Source organism: Biomphalaria glabrata, chromosome 2, assembly GCF_947242115.1.
Source record: "Biomphalaria glabrata chromosome 2, xgBioGlab47.1, whole genome shotgun sequence".
Taxonomy (NCBI): Eukaryota; Metazoa; Mollusca; class Gastropoda; family Planorbidae; genus Biomphalaria; species Biomphalaria glabrata.
Window position 1 is genome coordinate 47,660,711 of NC_074712.1, and position 21,984 is coordinate 47,682,694.

At 32.1% G+C, this 21,984-nt stretch overlaps 1 protein-coding gene across 5 annotated transcripts in view; it reads left to right on the forward strand.

Moving 5' to 3' along the window:
* Positions 1-20,753, forward strand: part of LOC106066019 (uncharacterized) — a 32,027-nt gene extending 11,274 nt beyond the window's left edge. For 4 of the 5 annotated variants that reach the window (XM_013224991.2, XM_013224990.2, XM_056020969.1 and 1 more), the window contains exons 3-9: positions 10,654-10,762; positions 11,792-11,934; positions 13,227-13,298; positions 16,264-16,282; positions 16,688-16,733; positions 16,956-17,033; positions 17,244-20,753. In XM_013224991.2, the coding sequence (XP_013080445.2) occupies positions 10,654-10,762; positions 11,792-11,934; positions 13,227-13,298; positions 16,264-16,282; positions 16,688-16,733; positions 16,956-17,033; positions 17,244-17,495 (719 nt within the window). In that variant the 3' untranslated portion in view covers positions 17,496-20,753. The remainder of the gene's footprint in view (positions 1-10,653; positions 10,763-11,791; positions 11,935-13,226; positions 13,299-16,263; positions 16,283-16,687; positions 16,734-16,955; positions 17,034-17,243) is intronic. The other variant, XM_013224993.2, reaches the window with a different exon arrangement.
* The last annotated feature ends 1,231 nt before the right edge of the window (positions 20,754-21,984 follow it).

Below are 21,984 nucleotides of genomic sequence, written 5' to 3' on the forward strand. Positions count from 1 at the left end.
ATTGGAAGTTAATAAGTTAATTTAGGTAGTAAAGTAAAAAGTACCCCTTTCAGAAATTGCGGTCTATACGGCTAATGATATAAAGGTTATCTGTTTCTTTGACCAACGGTTAACTAGCAGGGTGTCATGGACCAGCACAACGACCAACCACCTGTACTTTCCCCAACTAAAGTCAGGTACCCATAAGAGTTGGGTGGACTCAGGTGCCCCTTAAAAATCCCAAAGTTCAAAATCACCAAGATTCGAACCCAGGAACCCAAGTTTGGAAGCCAAGCGCTTAACCACTCAGCCACCGCAAGCCTAAAACTAGGTAGTATTTGGAAGTAAAACTATGTAGCATTGGAAGTAAAGATAGGTAGCATTGGAAGTAAAGATAGGTAGTAATGGAAGTAAAGCTAGGTAGCATTTGAAGAACATCTAGTTAGCGTTGGAAGAAGATCTAGGTAGTATTAGAAGTGCTAGGTAGTATCGGAAGTAAATCTATGTAGCACTGAAAATAAAGCTTGGTAGTATTAGAAGTGCTAGGTAGTATCGGAAGTAAATCTATGTAGCACTGAAAATAAAGCTTGATAGTATTAGAAGCAATTATCTTTTTTCTTTCACTTTTAATTTCTCCTTTCTCTCCCCACCCCTCTCTCTCTCTTTCCTTCTCATCTCTTCACTTAACACAGAAATATCTTTATCAACGCCACCATAGCGCCCAAGACATCAAAGACTAAAATTCACGTTCACACAGCAATTTTTTTTATGTTTCTAACTCCGTGGCTATCGTCCCTCTAGATCTAGATCCTACCTCAAACATCTCTTAACAGAAAGGATAAAACAATCCCTAGCAATCTGTGGTAAAAGTGAACTCATTTCCATTTTAAACCATGTAGGCCTTTGTTGAAATCAAACGATTCAGAACGAGAAACGTGTTCAAAAAGTAACAAGATATCAAAGTAGCACATTAATAATGTCACAAAATAATAAGATAACAAAGTAGTAAAGTAACACATTAATATTGTATCAAAATAATAAGATAACAATGTAGTAAAGTAACACATTAATAATGTCACAAATGAATAAGTGTGAAGTAATAAAGTAACAAAATAAAAATGTAATACAATAACAAAGTAGCAAATAAAAAGTAATTTATTAACAAAGTAATCAAGTAACAAAGTGATAATGTAAAGAAGTAATACGTACTAAAATAACAAAGAAACTACTTCATAAATAGAAATGAAATGTATAACAACATATTCGAGTAACACAGCTTATTTAGTTTCCCCATTTTATTTTGTCCCCCCCCCCCCCATTTTGGTGCATACTTTGGTAGCTTCAGTTTTATTATTCTGTCTAATACTTTCATTAACTGTGTAGATCTTTACGGAATTTGCCTGGGGTGATTTCAGGACACATTGGCATCACACTCTTCCTTATATCCCCCCCTCACACACACACACAAAAGCACCCCCAACACACACACACACATTATACACTCTCTTTTGACAAAATAATATCGTCTGACATCTATGATTTTGCTATTCATATTTTCCATTGAGACACGGAAGTTCTGGCCGAGATTGAACACAGCTATTCACTATCCGAGTCTAGTTTTGAGAGCAGGACGCGTAATGTAGTTAGGTCTTCAAAGTAATTGACTGTACATTTTGTAATCGACTACGGATACACCAGATGTCAGGGTCGGATTATTTTTTAAAGAAGTTAAACCATCAACCTATTATTTATCCTTTTTCATTAACAATAAAAAAAAAAAAGATTGAGGTGAAATCGATAAGAATCGCAAACCGTGATCAATAGACGACTTGGTACGAAAACCTTGACCTTTCACCTTTTCTTTTTGGCACCGTGGAGAAAACCTGCTTTAATTTTTGTGATGTTTGTCTGTCCATCTGTCTATCTGTCTATCCATCTGTCTATGAATCACGTTTACATCTCATAAACTAGAATTGCTATTTCAAAAATCCGATTTTACCATTGCCATTATCTTGATAGAATAAAAATAAAATGCATTTAAATAATTTCAAAACAGACTTTTATTTGAACGCACCGGAAAAAAATCATACGATTTATTGACGTCACTGTTGTGAGTTCTGTTCCATTGTAAGTGTGCGTGTGTGTGTGTGCAACAAACTGTGTGGGATCATTTTTTACTCATTCATCAAGAATCGTTATGCCAGTGAAGTTCATCTTCGGTTGTGAGATTTTTTAGTTGTTTTTTTTTCTAATATCACACACACACACACAAAATACACAACTGCTAACAACTTTGTAAATCGCAGTAGAAAATATACTCAACTATTTTATATTCATTTCTAACGCCGACATGTGGCGCAGATTGCTAAAAGAGCATGTAGGGCACTACTAGTCAAGAGATACTAACGCAGGTCTACTGAATTCTTCCTCAATCGTCATTAGACTATTTTCAGAAGCGGACAGAGAGGGCTGCGAGTGAGGCAACCGCGCCTGAGGTGGGCCCCATGGGAGATTCCCTTGTCACCTTTAGACCAGTTCTCATAAACGAGAACTTGTTACAGTATACTTTGGCAGCTTTTCCCGGCATCTTTATGATACTAATTACCATGAAGGCTCTTCGCATGTCCTATTTGGATTCTAAATACCGTATTGCCTGTACCGTACTACTGTCACAATAATAAGACCGACAGCATTAGAGGCGGACAGCCCGTCAGCGTGATGTGGTACGGTATAGATATAGTCTACGCTTACGGCCCCGGGGCCCGGTTTGTCACTCGTCCGGGGACCCGCGTACAGCTAAGGCCGCCTCTGCTGTTTTTTTTTTTTTTAACTATGGCATTATGCTATAAAAGAAAAAAAAATGACATGGTACTAAAATATTGAACTTCAGTTTTTCTGGGTAGAAGGTGTACACAATTGTGGCTACCTTACACTAATGCTATTTAACTTATTACCACCAGTTGTAAAATGTCAGCATTAAGTGTTATTCAATTCGACTAGTGTTGTGTTTATTTTCCAACAGCTGAAAGTTCGTCTAAAAGACTGCCTCCCTAAGCAAATATCTAGAAAAGCAGAACTTGTTATTCAAAGGAGAGCCTTTATAGTTTTATATCAATGGTTCTCAAATCAAGCATATCCCTTAACGTTTGATCTCAGCGACACTATTGAATTGCAAAACTCCTGAAATTAAAATTCAAACGTACACGTACATGTAATGTTTTTTACGTCACGATTTCAATGTTTTTATGAAAAAAAACAACAACTTAACAACTTAGATCAAATTTGTATTTTAGGAAGAAAACTTGAGAATCGATGGCTTCTAAGATAACATACTAAAACTTAGCAGATCCATATAGAGTTAACGTTCAACAATCCAGATCAGTTGCGTTGTTAGTGTTTCAACATTTCGTAGAACTGAATTATCTAGATTTAGCGTCTAATATTCGAGTAGATCCTCCAAATAATGGCTTCAGGTCACGCTATTAAGTTATGGGAAGGAAAAAAAGATCGTGATTTTTTAAATAGTTTTGTTTCACTGTTTTACTGAAATCATGGAATCTTTTTTTTTCTTTATGAAGTTTTGCCTTTTAGTTTTAGTTTATATATATATTAGAGAATAATCTAATGAAGATTTTCATCTAGAAGGCAAATCCAAATATAGCCATCTTATTGGTGTATCCGGTGTCAAGAATTCGGAAGTATTGATAAGCGAAGTATTTAAGTATTTGTGCGCGCTTTTCAGCTATATAGGATCTAATTTTTAAAGCCTTAAAGCTCTTTTACTTTTAGCTCAAAGTAATCCAAAGTAATTTTTATTACTTAGATCATGCTTCGATCAAAACAGTGATATTTCAATAATGCGTCCCTAATATCGTTAATTATTTCAAAATCTCTACCGATATTTCTCTTTTTATTTTCTTACATCTTTCTTTAGGTTCCATTATATTGTCACCACATTTCTTCATATCACTTTCTCTTCTTTTTCTCTCTTACTGAATATTATTGCTTAAAAAACTTAAACAGGATCTTAAATCAAAAAGTTAAACAAAGAACTGACTAGTGTGAAAATCAATAATAAAAGTGTAATCTGCGTGTTTCTTTAAACCGCTAAGGAATGTTGTTGAAAAAAAGAACTTTCTGTTTGTTACGTGGTTATACAGTGCAAAGTTGAACAAGATCATATACACATACCTATATATATATTATACATTTGTGATCATTAGACATAGTGCCAGAATTTGAATGAGAACACGCCCATATTCAGGTTTCTTGTTTTGTATAGGAATCAGGCTTAACGTTTTACAAAGCTTATACCAACTCTCTGTCCGTCTGGTTAAAAGTTTGAACACGTTATTTCTCCCACACCCATTCTCGGATCAAGTTGAAACTTTGCATAAGTATTCATTGGAGAAGACAATACACGAATCAACTTTAAAGATTAATCAAGTCAATTAATTAGTGGTAATTAAGTACTTTGATATCAACAAGAGAAATTAGTCCTTCAGTAATCACAGATATGGCTTAATATGAATGGGTTTTGTTTCCTTAGATAATTGTACAAATTATTTCCCCCACACCCATTCTCGGATCAAGTTGAAACTTTAATCAATATTTTTTTTATATAACAAAACATGAATCAATTAAAAAAACAACAACAATTAGTCAATTAATTATTGGTAATCGATTAATTTTTTTATTCGCAAAAGGTAAATAAAGTCTACTCTCTTGAGATAAATAGCGTGGAGTTATTCCTCTTAGATAACTCCCTTTTATGTATTTGTATATTTTGCTTGTTACTTACTATAAACATATGTGTAGACATATCAGGCTTGCAGCCTTGAAGTAATAAAACACTAACTTGTTTAAAAGTCATATAAGAAGAGACTTACAAGAAACAAGAAAATCAAAAAATTAAAAAAAAAAAGTTTATACGAAACGTTACTGTATCAATTAGTTTGGATCAGCCATGTCATTAAAATTGTAATAGATCTAGACCAAAAGCAATAAATCTGTGCGGTTAGAAATATTTTTACCAATTGTTTTTGTTTAGTGCTATTTCATTCTCTTTAGCTTTCTCAATACGCTATGATCCAATGACTTATCTGGACCAGTTGGGAAATGGGAAGGGGGAGCGAGGGTGGAAGAAAGAGTACAGACATATGGTTGAATTTTACCGTAATCGGTTTTTAAAAGCATTTACAAAAAAATGGGGGACGGTTTGAATTTAAACTCATCACTCATGCCTTCTCAGCCCAACATACTAACCACTCTGCTAGTGAGGTGCTTATGGAAGATTTTATAGTTGGGTACTGTTTGTTTCAAACTTACATTACAGCGGCTACTTATAAATGGGACTAATTCACTTATACTACCACTTCAGTCAAGTACACTTTCTTTCCCTTGTTCGAGATACCAAACAAAATAATTAATTACCAATAGTTAATTAACTAATTGTTTGTTTTTAATTGACTTTTTGTGTTGTCAGGTAAAAGAAATAATTGTGCGAAATTTCAGCTTAATCCGAGATAGTCTGTCGGAGAAATAACGTGTACAAACGTTTTACCAGACAGACAGAAAGATAGAGTGATTTGAAATAAGATTTGTAATTATTATAAATATAGCTTTGTATGAATTGTATGGCACATAGTGGCATTGACACTATTCTTTTACTGAAGGAACTGAATAGTGTCATTCTAATCTTATACTTTAGACACACTCTGAGCCTATATCTGTAGCTACGTTTTGACAAGTATTGCCCCATTGTTTTGTGCATGAGTTTTACTGTAGAGTCCTCATCACGTATGATTAGCATGGTTGTAAAATGTGGTGTTAGGAATGTGGCAATACATCTCCATCTACCACTGTGTCCTGTGCTCTGACTAGGCATGAGAAAGAAACAAAACCTGTTTGTCTCTGGTCTGACTTTAGCCAGCAGCGACGTCAAATGATTTACAGCCTTGAACTTAATGAGACGACTTTCATCAAACCAGTTGTAATCAACCCGGTCTGGTCTACACACAACACATCGTTGTGTTTTTAACTCTAAAAACACAACACATTGACATGAAGTCAATACTAAACACAACACACCGACGTGACGTTAACTCTTCTTCTAAACACAACACATTGACGTGTCTTCATTTCTAAACACAACACATTGACATGACGTCAACACTAAACACAACACATCGATGTGACGTTAACTCTTCTAAACACAACACATTAACATGTCAAGTCTACAGACATTACTCACGATGTGTTTTCACTTCTAAACGCAATGCATTGGTGCCAATATAGAATCAACATTTTGTAAAATTAATACCACCTCAACATCCCTAATAATAGGCAGCATTTACAGACCACCAAATTCTAGTTTAGAATACATGCAAGAACTATGTAATCAGATTACGACACTTAAAAAGACAAATAAAAATGCAGTTTTTTGGATTTTGGGTGATTTCAACCTACCTGATATAAATTGGAAAACACTAACCATAGATAAACACCAAAACCTTAAGGACATAAATGAGCTTTTCATAGAAACTTTACACAACCTAAGCTTAGATCAAATCATTAAAAAGCCAACTAGATTAAACAACACATTAGATCTCTTCTTAACCAACAGACCTGGATTAGTAGTTGATTATGATATTATCCCTGGTCTATCAGACCATGAGATCATAAAAATACACAGTCAGATAAAAGCAGTAGCCAATATAAAACCCAAAAGAAAAATCTTACTCTGAAATAAATGTAACCTAACACAACTACACCAAGCTGCATTAAACTTTCAACAAACATTCTTATTTGAAAAAGACATTAACCAACCAGTCGATGACCTCTGGAATTTCATTAAAAACCATCTTAAAAGCATTATAGAAAATCAAATACCAACTAAATACACATCAAACAAAATAAATAAATGCTGGTTTAATAATAGACTAAAGAAGCTTTGTAAACAGAAGGAAAACCTATATAGAAAATTTAAAGAAACTAATGCAGAAAGAGTTTACAAAAAGTATATAAAAATTAAACACTTAACCCAAAAAGTAAGCAGACAGCTGCAGAGTGAATACATAAACAATGTAATATCTAAAGACAACAACAAAAACCTATGGTCATACATTAAGTCTAAGAAAATGGAAACAACAGGCGTAGCGCCATTAAAAGATGAACATAACATAATACATAATGATAATGAAACTAAAGCAAACATTCTAAACAAATACTTTGCATCAGCATTCTCAGCCCCAGGAGACAAAGACATATTACTGAATTTGAACCAAGTAGACAACATAGAAGATATAGTAGTACAAGAAAATGGAATTCAAAAACTATTAGCCAACACCAAACCAAATAAAGCTTCTGGACCTGATGGTATTCCAGCTAGATTACTCAAAGAACTAAGTAATGAGCTAGCCCCAGTGTTCAAAATACTCTTTCAGGCTTCACTTAACCAGGGCAGAGTACCAAAGGACTGGAAAGAAGCTAATGTCACCCCCCTATTTAAAAAAGGAGAAAAATCTGACCCAGGAAACTACAGACCAGTATCACTTACCAGCATCACATGTAAAATCCTAGAACACATAATATGTAGCAACATCATAAACCACTTAGACAAACATAATGTCCTCACACCATACCAACATGGCTTTAGGAAATATAGATCATGTGAAACACAACTAATAGGACTAATTGATGATTTTTCAAAAGGTTTAGATAATAGTGAACAAATAGATGCTATCTTACTAGATTTTTCTAAGGCTTTTGACAAAGTTCACCACCATAGTTTGCTTAAAAAATTAAAATATTTCGGCATTAATGGTCCACTGCATCAGTGGATTAAAGACTTTCTGATAGGGAGAGAACAAATTGTAATAATAAATGGCTCTAAATCAACACCGATAACAGTAAACTCAGGTGTACCTCAAGGAACAGTCTTGGGTCCACTACTATTTTTAATTTACATAAATGATTTACCAAATTGCATTACTTCAGGAACAAAAGTCAGATTATTTGCAGACGATTGCATAATATATAGAACAATAAAAACAACACAAGACACAGATATTTTACAAAGAGAATTAGATGAATTACAGAAATGGGAATCAAATTGGAGCATGTCTTTCCACCCAGAAAAATGTCAGTTGTTAAGAGTAACAAAAAACTAAAACAAATTAATTCCACTTATCTTATTCATGGCAAACCAGTAACACAGAGTAAAAACGCAAAATACCTAGGTGTTATAATAAATGAAAAACTGTCATGGAATCCACATATTGATGAAACTACAAAAAAATCAAACAAAGCATTAGGATTTATTGAAAGAAATTTCTATAAATCAAATAAGAACATAAAACTAAAATGTTATTTAACCTTGGTTAGGCCAATAATAGAATATGCATCCTCTGTTTGGGACCCCTCAACTCAAGAAAACATTAAGAAACTAGAACAGACACAAAATAGAGCAGTGCGATTCATAACAGGGACCCCTCAACTCAAGAAAACATTAAGAAACTAGAACAGACACAAAATAGAGCAGTGCGATTCATAACAAACGAATATTCACATTTGACTAGAGTAACACCTAAATTTAGAAAGCCTTCAGGACAGAAGGCTCAAAAGTAAAGTAGCAATGATACATAAAACACTGAACCATAATCTTCAAATACAAAAACAAAATTTAATAAAATACTCTGAAAGATACAAAGATAAAGGCACATTCCTCGTCCCATATGCTAGGACAAATTTGTACAAATACTCCTTCTTCCCTAGTGCTATTAGAGCATGGAATGGGTTGCCTGAGCTAGCCAGGAAAACCAGTGACTTGGCAGAATTTAAATCATTGGTTAATATGCATGACTAAATGCATGACGCGTAGGACGTAATCATCTTCTTTTTTGAAGTAACGTCTGTATTATATAAGATAAGATAAGAATCAAGCAAACGTCATTACATGTAAAATCACTATTTGTTGACTTTATTGAATACAACAGTCATCTAATCGTTTAGAATAGCATACAAATAGATTTCATAAGCGTAGCGCACAATTAAATCTGCTTAAAGTAGCTGCAACCACATATGTTTAGAGTGGTCGCAACCATATAGGCCTACGTTTAGAGAAGTCGCAACCACATCTATTTAGTTGTAATTAGTTTGATGCTAGACATTCTTTAAAACATTTAAGTACTGATAATTTAAACCAAGAACCGATCGACGATTGGACGCTTTCAGTTAAACTATGTTATTGAATGCTTCATAAAATATTTTTAATTAACCTTGCACATGTTGGTTTAAAATAATGTAATTCGTTTGGCATCTTTAACGAGAAAGCAGTTATCAAAGATCTACAACTCTATATGAATCGAAACGTAAAAGAGCATCATTTCTCGCGAACTATTATATAAAAATCGCACGACGGTTTCTATTGAATTACATTAAAATAGGCCCCACTATTAAAACAAAAAAAAAAGCTTATATTGAGTGTAATTGTATCAATTAGTTTGGAGCAGTAATGTAATTTGGTTTTTCAAAGATCTAGACTAACAATAATAAATCTGTGCGATTAGAAATATTTGTACCATTTGTTTTTGTTTAGCTCTATTTCGTGTTGTTGTTTTTTGATTTTATCCCTTGTCTGGACCAGATGGAAAAGGAAAGGACAGGGGAAGAATGGGGTATCTCTGTGAATGTTACCATGATCGCTTTTTAAAAAACGTGTTCACTCGTGGCTCCAGCCACCTAAAGAGGAATTATAACTTATCTGTCAAGTAAAATTTCTTTCCCTTGTTCGATACCAAACAAAATTATTAATTATAAATAGTTAATTAATTAATTAGTTACTTTTACTGGATAGAGTGCGATGTTTTTTTGTGAGTTAGTTCTCTCACTCTTGGCGAGTGTGTCAGCCTTTTCATTTCCTTCTAGTTGTATATGAGCTGGTATCCATTGAATAACAGTTTTAATGCTGTTATTGTTGAGCTTTGTAACTGCTGTTCTGAGTCGTTTTATATAAGAGGAATCAGAGTTTTCCAAGCTTTGGAGGGTTGTTTCCGCATCGGTTAGAAAGACAATCTGACTGTGTGTGGTACTTGAATGATTTGCTAGCATGGTGGCAGCTAGTGCTAGTGCTTCCCTTTCTGCTCTGTGGCTGTCAGAGAGCTCTCCAGTTGCAATGGACTCTTCTAGTTTTTCTCCATTGCGCCATTCGATGAGTATTCCAGCTCCTCCATTTGTGGTGGCTTTATGGGATGAGCCATTCGTGTAAACTCTGATCCACTGATTGATAGTTTGTAGAAAACAATTTACTATTTTCTTGAGCTCTGTTGGAATATAGTCAGATAAAATGGTTATATTTTCAATATGGTCTCTTATAGTAGGAAGAGAGCTTTCGTCCCAGGGTGGAGATTCATGATGTATCGTGGATTCCAGAGTTATTTTTTTAAGTTGGTGTTTCTTTTTTAGGTTTAGAGATTCCTGTATGAAATTGGTCCTTTTGAGACGGATTTTTGAGCCAGTTTTGTGGATTTTTGTTTTGAGTGGGTGCTCTTCAAATTTTTCTTCTCAGTAATTGGAATTATGAAAACAAACTGGAACATCTTTAGGTTTAATTAAACCAAAATAATAATCTTTAAAAAAATCTTTTATGTTTAAAATTTTCTATTTATTCCCCAGGTGTCGCCGCCCAGGCCAACCCTGATGTGGTTGGTATGGCTGTAGCGGGCTGCGTCAGTTTCGTCATGGCCTGTGTGATCATTGCTTACCTCTTTTTGTCCTTTGGATGGTAAACAATTTGAAATGAAAACTTTTGTATTGAGTCAGAGAAAAGTTATTTTTATGAGTCAGAGAAAAGTTTTTTTAATGAGTCAGAAAAAAGTTATTTATTGAATCAGAGAAAAGTTATTTATTAAGTCTGAGAAATGTTATTTATTGAGTCAGAGAAAAGTTATTTATTAAGTCAGAGAAATGTTATTTATTGAGTCAGAGAAAAGTTATGTATTAAGTCAGAGAAAAGTTATTTATTGAGTCAGAGAAAAATACTTTATTGAGTCTGAAAAGAAAACAACTTCTTAGCCGATCTGAGTTTCTTATTTTTACTTTACTGAATTTTAACTTTTTTAAGGTGCACAATATATTGGACAAAAAAAAATCTTATTGAAACAACTATTAGAAGATACAAGACACCAATCACACAAACACAGTGACTCTTTTACTTCCTTAGCAAAGAAATCATTGGTGCAAACTTTACATTTAATGTTTGAGTGTAGCTGTAGTTTGTACGTATATTTCTTTGGCTATTGGAACAACTTATTCTATTGTAATGCACAATGGTAAAACAAATCTCTTCAAGGATTATAAAGATAAAATAATAACAATTTTATTTATTATTAAAATAGTAGGGAAATAACAAAATTTGAAAAAACATTCGGAAAATAGCGATAATGATAATTTAAAGAATTAACTCTTATTGTAATACGCTTAATAATGATAACAATCATAACATCTTTGAGGCTATAACTATACCCAAGAAGATTGTTGTTACTGGTCAGAGGGCGGTACTGTTTCAGATCTACTGTTCACAGTACAGTAGGCCTACTGTTTCAGATCTACTGTTCACAGGGCAAAAGGCCTACTGTTTCAGATCTACTGGTCACAGGGCAGTGGGCCTACTGTTTCAGATCTACTGGTCACAGGACAGTAGGCCTACAGTTTCAGATCTGTTGTTACTGGTCAGAGGGCAGTAGACCAACTGTTTTCGATCTGCAACATCATTAGATGGTGGACACAAATAATTTTTTATTTTCTTTTGAAGGCCAGAATGGTTTGACCATTGGATGAAACAAAGGAATAAAGTGCGCATGCCCAGAGACTACTTTAAGAAGAAAGATGAAATTAAAAAGAAATTGTTAAATGGTTCTTTAAATGGAAGTCTTCCTTCACAGAAATATGACAGAGGTAATGTAATGTCTCCAGGTTTATGTCACATTGGTTTTTATCTTTAATGTTTGTTACTTTATCTAAATTTAAAATCTCAGTTTTTTTTTTAATATTTCATTACATTTTTTTATTTGGTTTCATATTTGTTGTATATTTCCTCTCTTTTCTCTCCCACACACACTTTCACTCTTTTCAATCTCTTCCTCTGCTTTGATTTTGATGTTATTTCAATCACTAGCTTGTGATTTGTATTCTTTTCTTTTTCTATGAATTTGTTTAGGAGCTTATGATTTAATTAAATTCACTTATATCTACTTTGTCGTTTATTTTTTTTTAATGTTTATGAATCATTATTTCTTTCTTAATAAGTAACACAAAAACTACTTTTTTTTTTGCTCCCTTTTCTTTATATTAAAAGCATCAATATAATTGACTTGATAAAATGCCTTATAAACCTTTTTTGTTTTTAAATTCCGATTAGGATTAATGAGGTTGCACACAAAAATTAACAAATTGTCATTTATTTAGATTTATTATTCGATACATATTGTTTGTCAAAATGTAAGCCTATATAAACCATTTAAATTATTTAAAATATTACATTATACATGTATAAATAGAATATATCTTTCCCTTATATTTAATAAATAGCCTACTTTGACTTTCATAACAGTTCATATCTTTTCAGTGGCATAATGTGTATTTACTAGGGTAGTTACTGTAACATCTCAATAACGTATCCCGGTTAAAGTCGTAATTATAAATGTATAATGAACCTGTCGCAAATAGGTATAAAAAAAAGTTTAGATAGAAAGTTCGTTTAAAACCATTGTCATACGACAAAACAAATGTAACATTGAAAGGTCAGAGCTCGGCCATCATGAGATCAATAGGTACTTCCTGCTGTCAACTTAAGACACATTATTGTCGCATTACTTTCTTTGAAAATGTGCATATAGTAGGCTACAATAGATCTATGTTTGCATGTTCTTTCCAAAGTTTTATTCTCAAGTTTTGGTTAAGATATCAGCTAATAATTGAAACATAATCCTAAAAATTTGTATTAACATGGTATTGACAGTTAATAATAACGTTATTTTAAAATATTAAGTTTCAGTTAGTCAGATCGAGACTTTTAAATCTTTCCGCAATATAGGCCTACTTCTTAACCTATTTGCTTAAGGTTCAACTTAGCAGATAGTTGGCAAATGAGGAGTATTATTGAGTTTGATATAGTTTTTAAAATGTTTTCCCAACACTTACACAATCTATTAACCTAATCGCTTCTCTGACTACAATTTATCTAACAGTAAAAGCCATTTTCCTGCCGCAAATTAAACGCATCCATCTACTGCGTTCTCCTAAAAAGAAAATCAAGAAAAGTAAAAAAAAAAAATTTATGGGATTTTTTTTCGGTGTTTTATGTTGTTGTTTTTTTTCATTCATAGTCTTACTAGTTTTTTTTTATTGTCTGTAGTTCTCAAACTGTATGTGTTAAGATGTTAAGATACCTACGATCTAGTCTGCTACTTCCTACTGCCAGATTTATTTATTTTTTAAAGACCTCTGAAGATTTTGACCTGTTTGAAATGTCCACGTATGTCTGGCTGTTTGTAAGGATAACTCCAATAGAAGCTCCAAAGCGGATCTTTTTCTTTCTCCTGCCGCTGGGTGTAAAAATCTAGTGTCAAAGTTTTTGGAATGTACAACTTAGGTCTCAGCATAGCACCATGTCGACATTAGCACGAAAGATAGACACGCGAGTAGAATGGTTTCAACATAGAGTTATTAGCATCTAAAAACTAAGCAATACTGTAGAGTTTGACTATGACAATGTGATGTGTGCACATACTTTTTACCAGTCAGAGTGAGTTGATATAAGCTTTGTAAATATAATTTAATTGAATGTTCTTGCAAACGGGTAGCAGGATTTAACTTACTCAACTCAGATGTTGACACAAAAACTCTTTGTTCCCCTGGCAATCAAATCATTAAATAGAAACAATCTGATATAAACTTTGTCACATGTAAATTATGAGTGAGTCTGGTGTGAATGTACATTTTTTTTTTTATAGTTATAATGTTTTGTTTGGTGTAATGCACAAATTTTAAGACAAATTTCCTTAAGGACAATAAAAATTATTATTATTATTATAGAATTGAATAAATAGATATACGTTCATAATCGTTTTGCGCACCGTCTTATGCAGAAATCAATAGTTTAAATGTAGAGTGTTGTAAAGCTCACTAGTAAGACTCCTTGAAATAATGAAGCATTACAAGAAATACATGAAATGATAACTTATTTGATCACCTTAATTGGCCTATTGCTTTTTTTAAAAACTTTTTGTTGATTTTGATATGTGTCTTTTAGTTTAAAATAGAAAAGATGAATCCACTCTTTTTTTTTTTTTTTTTAAAAGTAACTCACGCTACTTTAGTGACTCTACCCATTAACCAGAAATCCGACTATTAGTTACACTGTATACGCCTAAGAGATCTAATGTTATGCTTTGATTAAAGAATTTCCAAACATTGACACGAACTGTGTCACGAACACATACACGTTTGAGAACCACTTCTCTGTAGACTGTAGAGGCAAGAGCAAGCAGAATTTTATATTGGCTTTAAAGCATCCTAGATATTCAGCAATTTATCCGGCAGCAGATTTACTGACACTCCTGGACATTGTTGTTATATGCCTAAGTAGTAGATCTATATATTTAGACATGAATATCTTTTAGTATTTACTCTCAGATAGATCATATAGCTAGAGGCGTATCTCAATAGAGCTAGAGGCGTAGGCCTATTTCATTTATCTCAATAGATCTAGAGGCTAGTTATAAATAGTGCAAGTGCTGTCGTAAATAGTATGTAGAGGTACACAAAAATAATACTCATACAAATAGGTTAGCCAATGGGATAAAGTAAGCATCAGTATCAATATCTTTTTTTTTTTTTAACCAAAATTCTATAGGTTTGGCTAGACAAGTTATAAAACAAAATAGGTTTGTTTCGTTTTGCAATCCAACATATTTTATATGTTGTCAACATCTAGTTATACGTAGTAAAGATGATGGGTCATCGCCCACCCCAATCAGCCCTAACCCAAACTATTCTCGCAAAAACTAAAAGTTGGCGTCCTTTGAAAAATTGTTTGGAGAGCTGCCTGATCTGCAAACCAATGTGACAGTTCATCTTGGATATTTGACTAGTTATCTGAACCTTCCAACATAATATTGAGAAAGCAGAAGAAGCCCTTAGAGTGATGATAAATTGACACAAGGAATGGTAGATCCAAGCACAAGGCACCCTCAACAACTACCTGTGATCTCCGGTCCTTAGTGCTGCTAACTATACACTTCACCAGAACAAGAACGTAGCTCTTCTCTTCCTAATATGTACAAGTGACAGAAGATTCTGTTTAAGAGCACTGCAGTTGTAATTACTTAACAATACTAGCATACATATATAGTAAAAGAAATTATTAGGTTTAGCAAAAGAAATCATTCTAAAATACTAAAGCAGGTTTAGTCACCTATATATAGATACATTTTTTGTTGCTATTTCTTATTTTTTAAAATCTATTTAAGGACTATTGCACGAAGTAGACCTATAAACTATTACAAATGTCAAATTATTATTGAACGAAATTAATGCAGATTGACTTTTCAAAATATTATAGTATTTTTCAATAGTTTTGTTCTATACTTTTATCTAATATTGGCATTTTCAGGCTGTTGTTGTTTTTTTTGGCAAAGCACATATGCTGCTTTTGTTAAACTTTTGTATTAAAAAGGCTTATATTGTAGTAGCAATACAAATATTTACTGTAGACTAATGTTTTCTTGTTCTCAATTAAAAACAAAATAACCTTTTAATTTTTTAAATGGCATTTAATAATTTAAGAATACAACATAAAACATTGCTAAATAAAATTTAAACATAAAAACATATGTATTATACTAACTTTAATGTCACAGTTTGTTCCACTGCCTGACAAAATAGGCACTTTGTGAAAAAAAGAAAGATTTGTGAATACTGTTAAAAGTTAAAAGGCTATAATTCTGAAAAAATGATAATAAAATAAGTCATCATTTGATCTAAAAATAAAGAAAAACCATATCAATCTGGATTTCATTTTAGAAAATAAATTAAAACTATAATCTGCTCTTTTTCACCTATTGACTAATGCAACAGAATTATTCTTTAATTAATTCTACAAATTAACCATCTGTTAAGTGTAAATGGCATTATCATACATACATAACAGTATACAGTGATATTAATCTGTACATTTCATACAAACTATTTTTCATTACAATACTTTCCCTTTTTTCTCTGCAGCTTCCTGGACACAGGGATGGTAAGTGTACTGTTGTTTATAGTTTCCAGATATATGGGGTGAAGCCAAATCAAAGTAATTCGCCAGTATTTATTATTTGAAAAAACATTAAAATACAGATCTGCAGTACAGCAAAGTTTTATTAGAAAGCTTATACCAATTCACACCATCTGTCTGGTAAATATGTTGTACATGTTATTTTTGCCACTTCCCTTTCTTCGGAAGTAGAAGCTTTACATAAGTATATTTCTCAATATTGTTAGAAATTTTCCCTTTTTTTCTAAGTTTTGTGTTTATGGTATATTTGCCCCTATATTTGGCAAATATAAAAAAGTTTTTAAAAATAATCTTAGGTAGCATATTTTAGCTTTAGAATAGGTCTAAGGCCATTGGTTTGCTTTTCATTAGAATTTACAATATCTTTAGGAACCAAAGACAACCATCACATCTTAACAGACTCTACGAAGAAAAGGTACATAGATATCTTAATATATCTCTTAGTATTAAGAAAATTATTTTATTCTACCTACATTAAAGTGTTGTTTTAAATCTAATTGTTCACATTTAATTAATGGCATCATTTGATTGAGAAGTAACAAGATTGAAAAAAAAAAGGCCCATGTGTAAAATAAATGTAAATGAAAATTATTAAAATTTTAATGTGCACACTTTTTTGTTACCTTTCATTAATAAGGATGCAACAATGGAACTTGGGGAAGAAGATCTTGCTGATGTGGAGTTCAAAATTGAAACAGTAGTTGTAGATAATGAGGTAGGTTTAATTGCTTGATCTATTTAAGTAAAAAAACAAACTCTTACTTAATCTCTCTTTGTCTCCTTTTTACCATTTAATCATGTGAGTCACAATAAAAATCAATTTTCAAAATTTTGGTTACATTTAAAAAAAAAAAGGTTTCAGTGCATTTAGAAGTTGTATACATGCTAAATCATCAGTGAATCATTCCAGATCTCTTTGTTTTAGCATTTAGATGTAGGGCCGTTCAAGAATGACCATTCCAGGGAGATACCAATAAGTGGAGACATTTACAATGAACCTTACATCTACACCACAGTCAACACACTCACTAAGAACTCAAGTAAGAGGAAAAGTGATTCCCCAGTTTCCGAAGCTAACAAATTGGAAGTGACAGAAATGATTGACCTCAAAGGAGATCTGCCACTAGACTCAAGTATCAGGGTCAACCACTTTGATGAAGCACTCATTCATCTTTAAGAAAAAATGACTGACCGCTGAAAGGAACATTACCTTGTATGTTCTTATGTTATGAAAAATTTGTTTAATACAGTTACAATTATGAAAAAAACTGCAGGTGTTGAAGTTTATCTAGTTAGGTAATGTTAACCATTTCTTTTTGGAGGGGTTGTTCACTATAACATTAAGCATAGCATTAGCCATGAAAATGACACTGTCTTATTATTAATGAACTGTAAGAGCATTTGTTTAAATTGAAATCATTTCATATTTTACTTTATGTTAATATAAAACCCTGTAACTGTTGCCTCCCCATGTTATGTATGTTAATTGATTTTTTTAATCAAAGCTTTATTTCGTTTTAGTCTGAGGATATCAAATTATAAAAACACATGTTTTATACCCAAAAACATTTTATTGGGGATGCAAATCTCAGTCAAAATATTGTTGGTCAATGAAGTTTGTATATTTAAGTGTTCATTTCCTAGTTAAAATATTTTTGTTATTATTTTTTTTAAGTATTTTTACACCTGATAATCTAATCATATAGACAATGAAGCAATTTTGCTATAATTTATTAAATACACTTTTATGCTTAATTTCATTACAAAATTTGGCATAGTTAACTTTGCTTTAGAATGTAAATGATTGTAGAACTGTATCAGTTATTGTTTTTTTTTTTTTTATTTTTGCTGAAAATAAAATAAATTTAATGCCGATTTTAATAGATAAAATTCTCAATAATTAAATGTTATTGTAAAATTTTACTAAAAACAAACCAAAACAAATTTTTATAAAAATTAAATGTAACAATTTGAAAAGTAACACAAGAACATGCGTATACAAAAACAAGTCAACATTATTTGATACTGAATTAAGTGCCTTATGAGATCAATGTGTGATTCCTTTTGTGAATATGATTTTTTTCCATAACATCATACTTTTTGTTAGTTAGTTTTGACATACAAAAAACAATATAGAAATAAATAGTTGAAATCTAGTCTTTTAAACAATGTAAAAAAAATATTTTTTTCATGTTTTCACAGATCTAGATTTTCCTGAAATCTTTTTTTTTTTCTGAAGTCATCGAAGTCTAATAAAAATATATAGTAATGTTTTTTTGCATATTCAAATGTGATTTTTTTTTAATGTTCTAGAAAAATTAATGTGTTAAAATAGATTTGTTTTGTCTTTTTTTGTTTTCTGAAAATGATATAAATCAAGTTTTAAAAGTGTATTATGCATAAATATTTATTAACTTTATTTTTTTAGAAATGGTATCGAAATTCCCCTAACTTGTTTAATTAGGGTAATTTGCTCATATAATACTTTTCTGAGCACAGAACCAAATATTTCCTTATGAATATTATTCAAATAAGAATATATATATATATTGTATTTATGAATTTTTTTGTATTTGCTTTGCCTCGTATTCATTGTTAACATCCTTCATTAAAAAATGTTTATCTTTAAGTTCTTCATTACAAACAAACGAGTGCTTGAACTGATCAAACCTTAATTTGCACCTGGTGCACAGTCTGCAGATCTTATCTCTCACAGCATTAAGTTGTATTTGGGAGATTTTACTCTCTCTGTCTTCTCATGTGACTTAGCTGGCAGGCCACACAGGGCACATTGGCAGACAGGCCATACAGGGCACATTGGCAGGAGAGCCACACATGGCACATTATCAGGCAGGCCATACAGGGCACATTAGCAGTCAGGTTATACTGGGCACATTAGCAGGAGAGCCACACAGGGCACATTATCAGGCAGGCCATACAGGGCACATTAGCAGTCAGGTCATACAGGGCACATTAGCAGTCAGGTCATACTGGGCACATTAGCAGTCAGGCCATACAGGGCAAATATGTGTCTAATCTTCTTGAATTCTTGGTGCCTTATTTCTTGGGTGTGTCCCTAAATGACAAGTTTCAGGGTTTGTTGGCCAGTCAATCTTTTCCTGCTACCATCTCATACGAAAGTAAGAATTGAATATATCGACCAGTAATGAAGTAATTTACCCATGGGGCCTGGGTTTAAGACTATGTTGGTCCTTCCATCCCCATCTAAAAAGCATGAAAGTTGGGTATGACCAAAAAAAAAACATCTAGTGAATCAGTACATTAAATGTATGTAGTATTTCTTACAAGTAACAGTGTTATGACACTCAGTAACAACTTCTGCCAAGAAATAGTGTTGTTATAATACATTCGTTTTAGTTGTGCTTTAAAAATACAATACATCAATAGAGCAAACTATTTGGACAATAGCACACAAAATATACATTCCCATCCCAGTTTCTTTTAAACATTACATGTGAAATGTACAGCACATAGACTTATATATACTACTCTAGACTGGACATGGAGATTTTTGAACACTACAAAAAATGTCTTGAAAATTTTTTAGAAAGTTGGATCAAGGCGTTGTTTTGTAGGTAAAAGATGTAAAGTTGTATTTTTTTCAACCCTAACCTATGTAACATATAATTTAATTTTTAGATCTAGATTTAGTAATTGAGCATAAAAATAAGAGTACTGTCGTATCATAATTATTATGTTGCAATTTTTAGATACATAATCTAGAAAGATCTAGGTAATCAATCTATTTAAATGTACATAAGATGATTTAAATCAACATGAGTTATTTCGATCTAGAATTTTTAAAACATTATCTCAATGGAAACAAACAGGAAATGGCTTTGTTTCATATATTTGCGTGAATATCCGAGAAATGATTTTGCATTATTTCTAAACTTTGAAAACTTAAGATCATTACTTTTTTAAGGCAGAAAAGATTTATTGGGGCGACTCCCCCTTAGAGCTTGAAAAAGAGTTTACATACATTAAAATCTATATATACAGGTCTGTGAATCGATCAATTTATTTCCGGTTTCCAGTCTAGTATATATATATATAAGTCTATGGTACAACAGTTAAAACACTCCTTACAAGCATTTGTGTTGTGATATCCATGTTTGTAAAGTCTTCTTAACGTTGTAAATAATTACTTTTCAATGACCTCTGTAGGTCATTAAAATTAATGGGCCCTGACGCAACAAGCTCCTCACATCATGGTTGCTATTCTATTGATCTAGACTTATGTAAATCTAGTAAATAAAAAAAAGAAAGATTTCTTGTACAATATGTTCCTTAGCAAAGAAATGTGTGCTGTATTGATACTTACTCTACGTTTCAAATGTTTTGTTACAACTGTATGTCAAGATGAAGCTGTATTCACATTTTATAACTGTAATAAATATTTAAGACAAAATGATATCTTTTTTATTTAAAAAAACAACAACATTCTTTTTACAAAGCTTATATCAACTCACTCTGTCTTTCTGTCTGTCTAGTAAAAAAGTTTGTATACGTTGTTTCTCCCATACTTAATCTCGTATCAAGTTGGAATTTTGCACAATTATTTCTTGTATCTGACAAAACAAGAATCAATAAAAAAATATAACTAATTAGTTAATTAACTTTTGGTAATTAAATATTTAGTTTAATATCAAACAAGGGAAAGAAATCATACTAGACAGATGTGGGTGTATAAGTTGAATTAGTCCCCCTGAGGCCCTGAGGATGCTTGAGCCATGAATAAACAAGCTTTTTTTATGCTTTGAAAAAGCGATCACGGCATTATTATCCTGATACTTCCTTCTCGCAGCCCCTTTTTTCCCTACTAGTCCAGACAGGTGATAAGATCATAGTGAATTGAGAAACTGATAAGATCATAGTGAATTGAGAAAGTGATCAGATCATAGTGAATTGAGAAAGTGATAAGATCATAGTGAATTGAGAAAGGGATAAGATAATAGTGTATTAAGAAAGTGATAAGATCATAGTGAATTGAGAAAGGGATAAGATAATAGTGTATTAAGAAAGTGATAAGATCATAGTGAATTGAGAAAGGGATAAGATAATAGTGTATTAAGAAAGTGATAAGATCATAGTGAATTGAGAAAGGGATAAGATAATAGTGTATTAAGAAAGTGATAAGATCATAGTGAATTGAGAAAGGGATAAGATCATAGTGAATTGAGAAACTGATAAGATCATAGTGAATTGAGAAAGTGATCAGATCATAGTGAATTGAGAAAGTGATAAGATCATAGTGAATTGAGAAAGGGATAAGATAATAGTGTATTAAGAAAGTGATAAGATCATAGTGAATTGAGAAAGGGATAAGATAATGGTGTATTAAGAAAGTGATAAGATCATAGTGAATTGAGAAAGGGATAAGATCATAGTGAATTGAGAAACTGATAAGATCATAGTGAATTGAGAAAGTGATCAGATCATAGTGAATTGAGAAAGTGATAAGATCATAGTGAATTGAGAAAGGGATAAGATAATAGTGTATTAAGAAAGTGATAAGATCATAGTGAATTAAGAAAGCTAAACGCATGAAATAGCGCTAAACAAAAGCAGTTGATAAAAATAGGCCTACTTCTAATCACACAGATTTATTCTTGTTGGTCTAGATCAATGGTCTTCAACCTTTT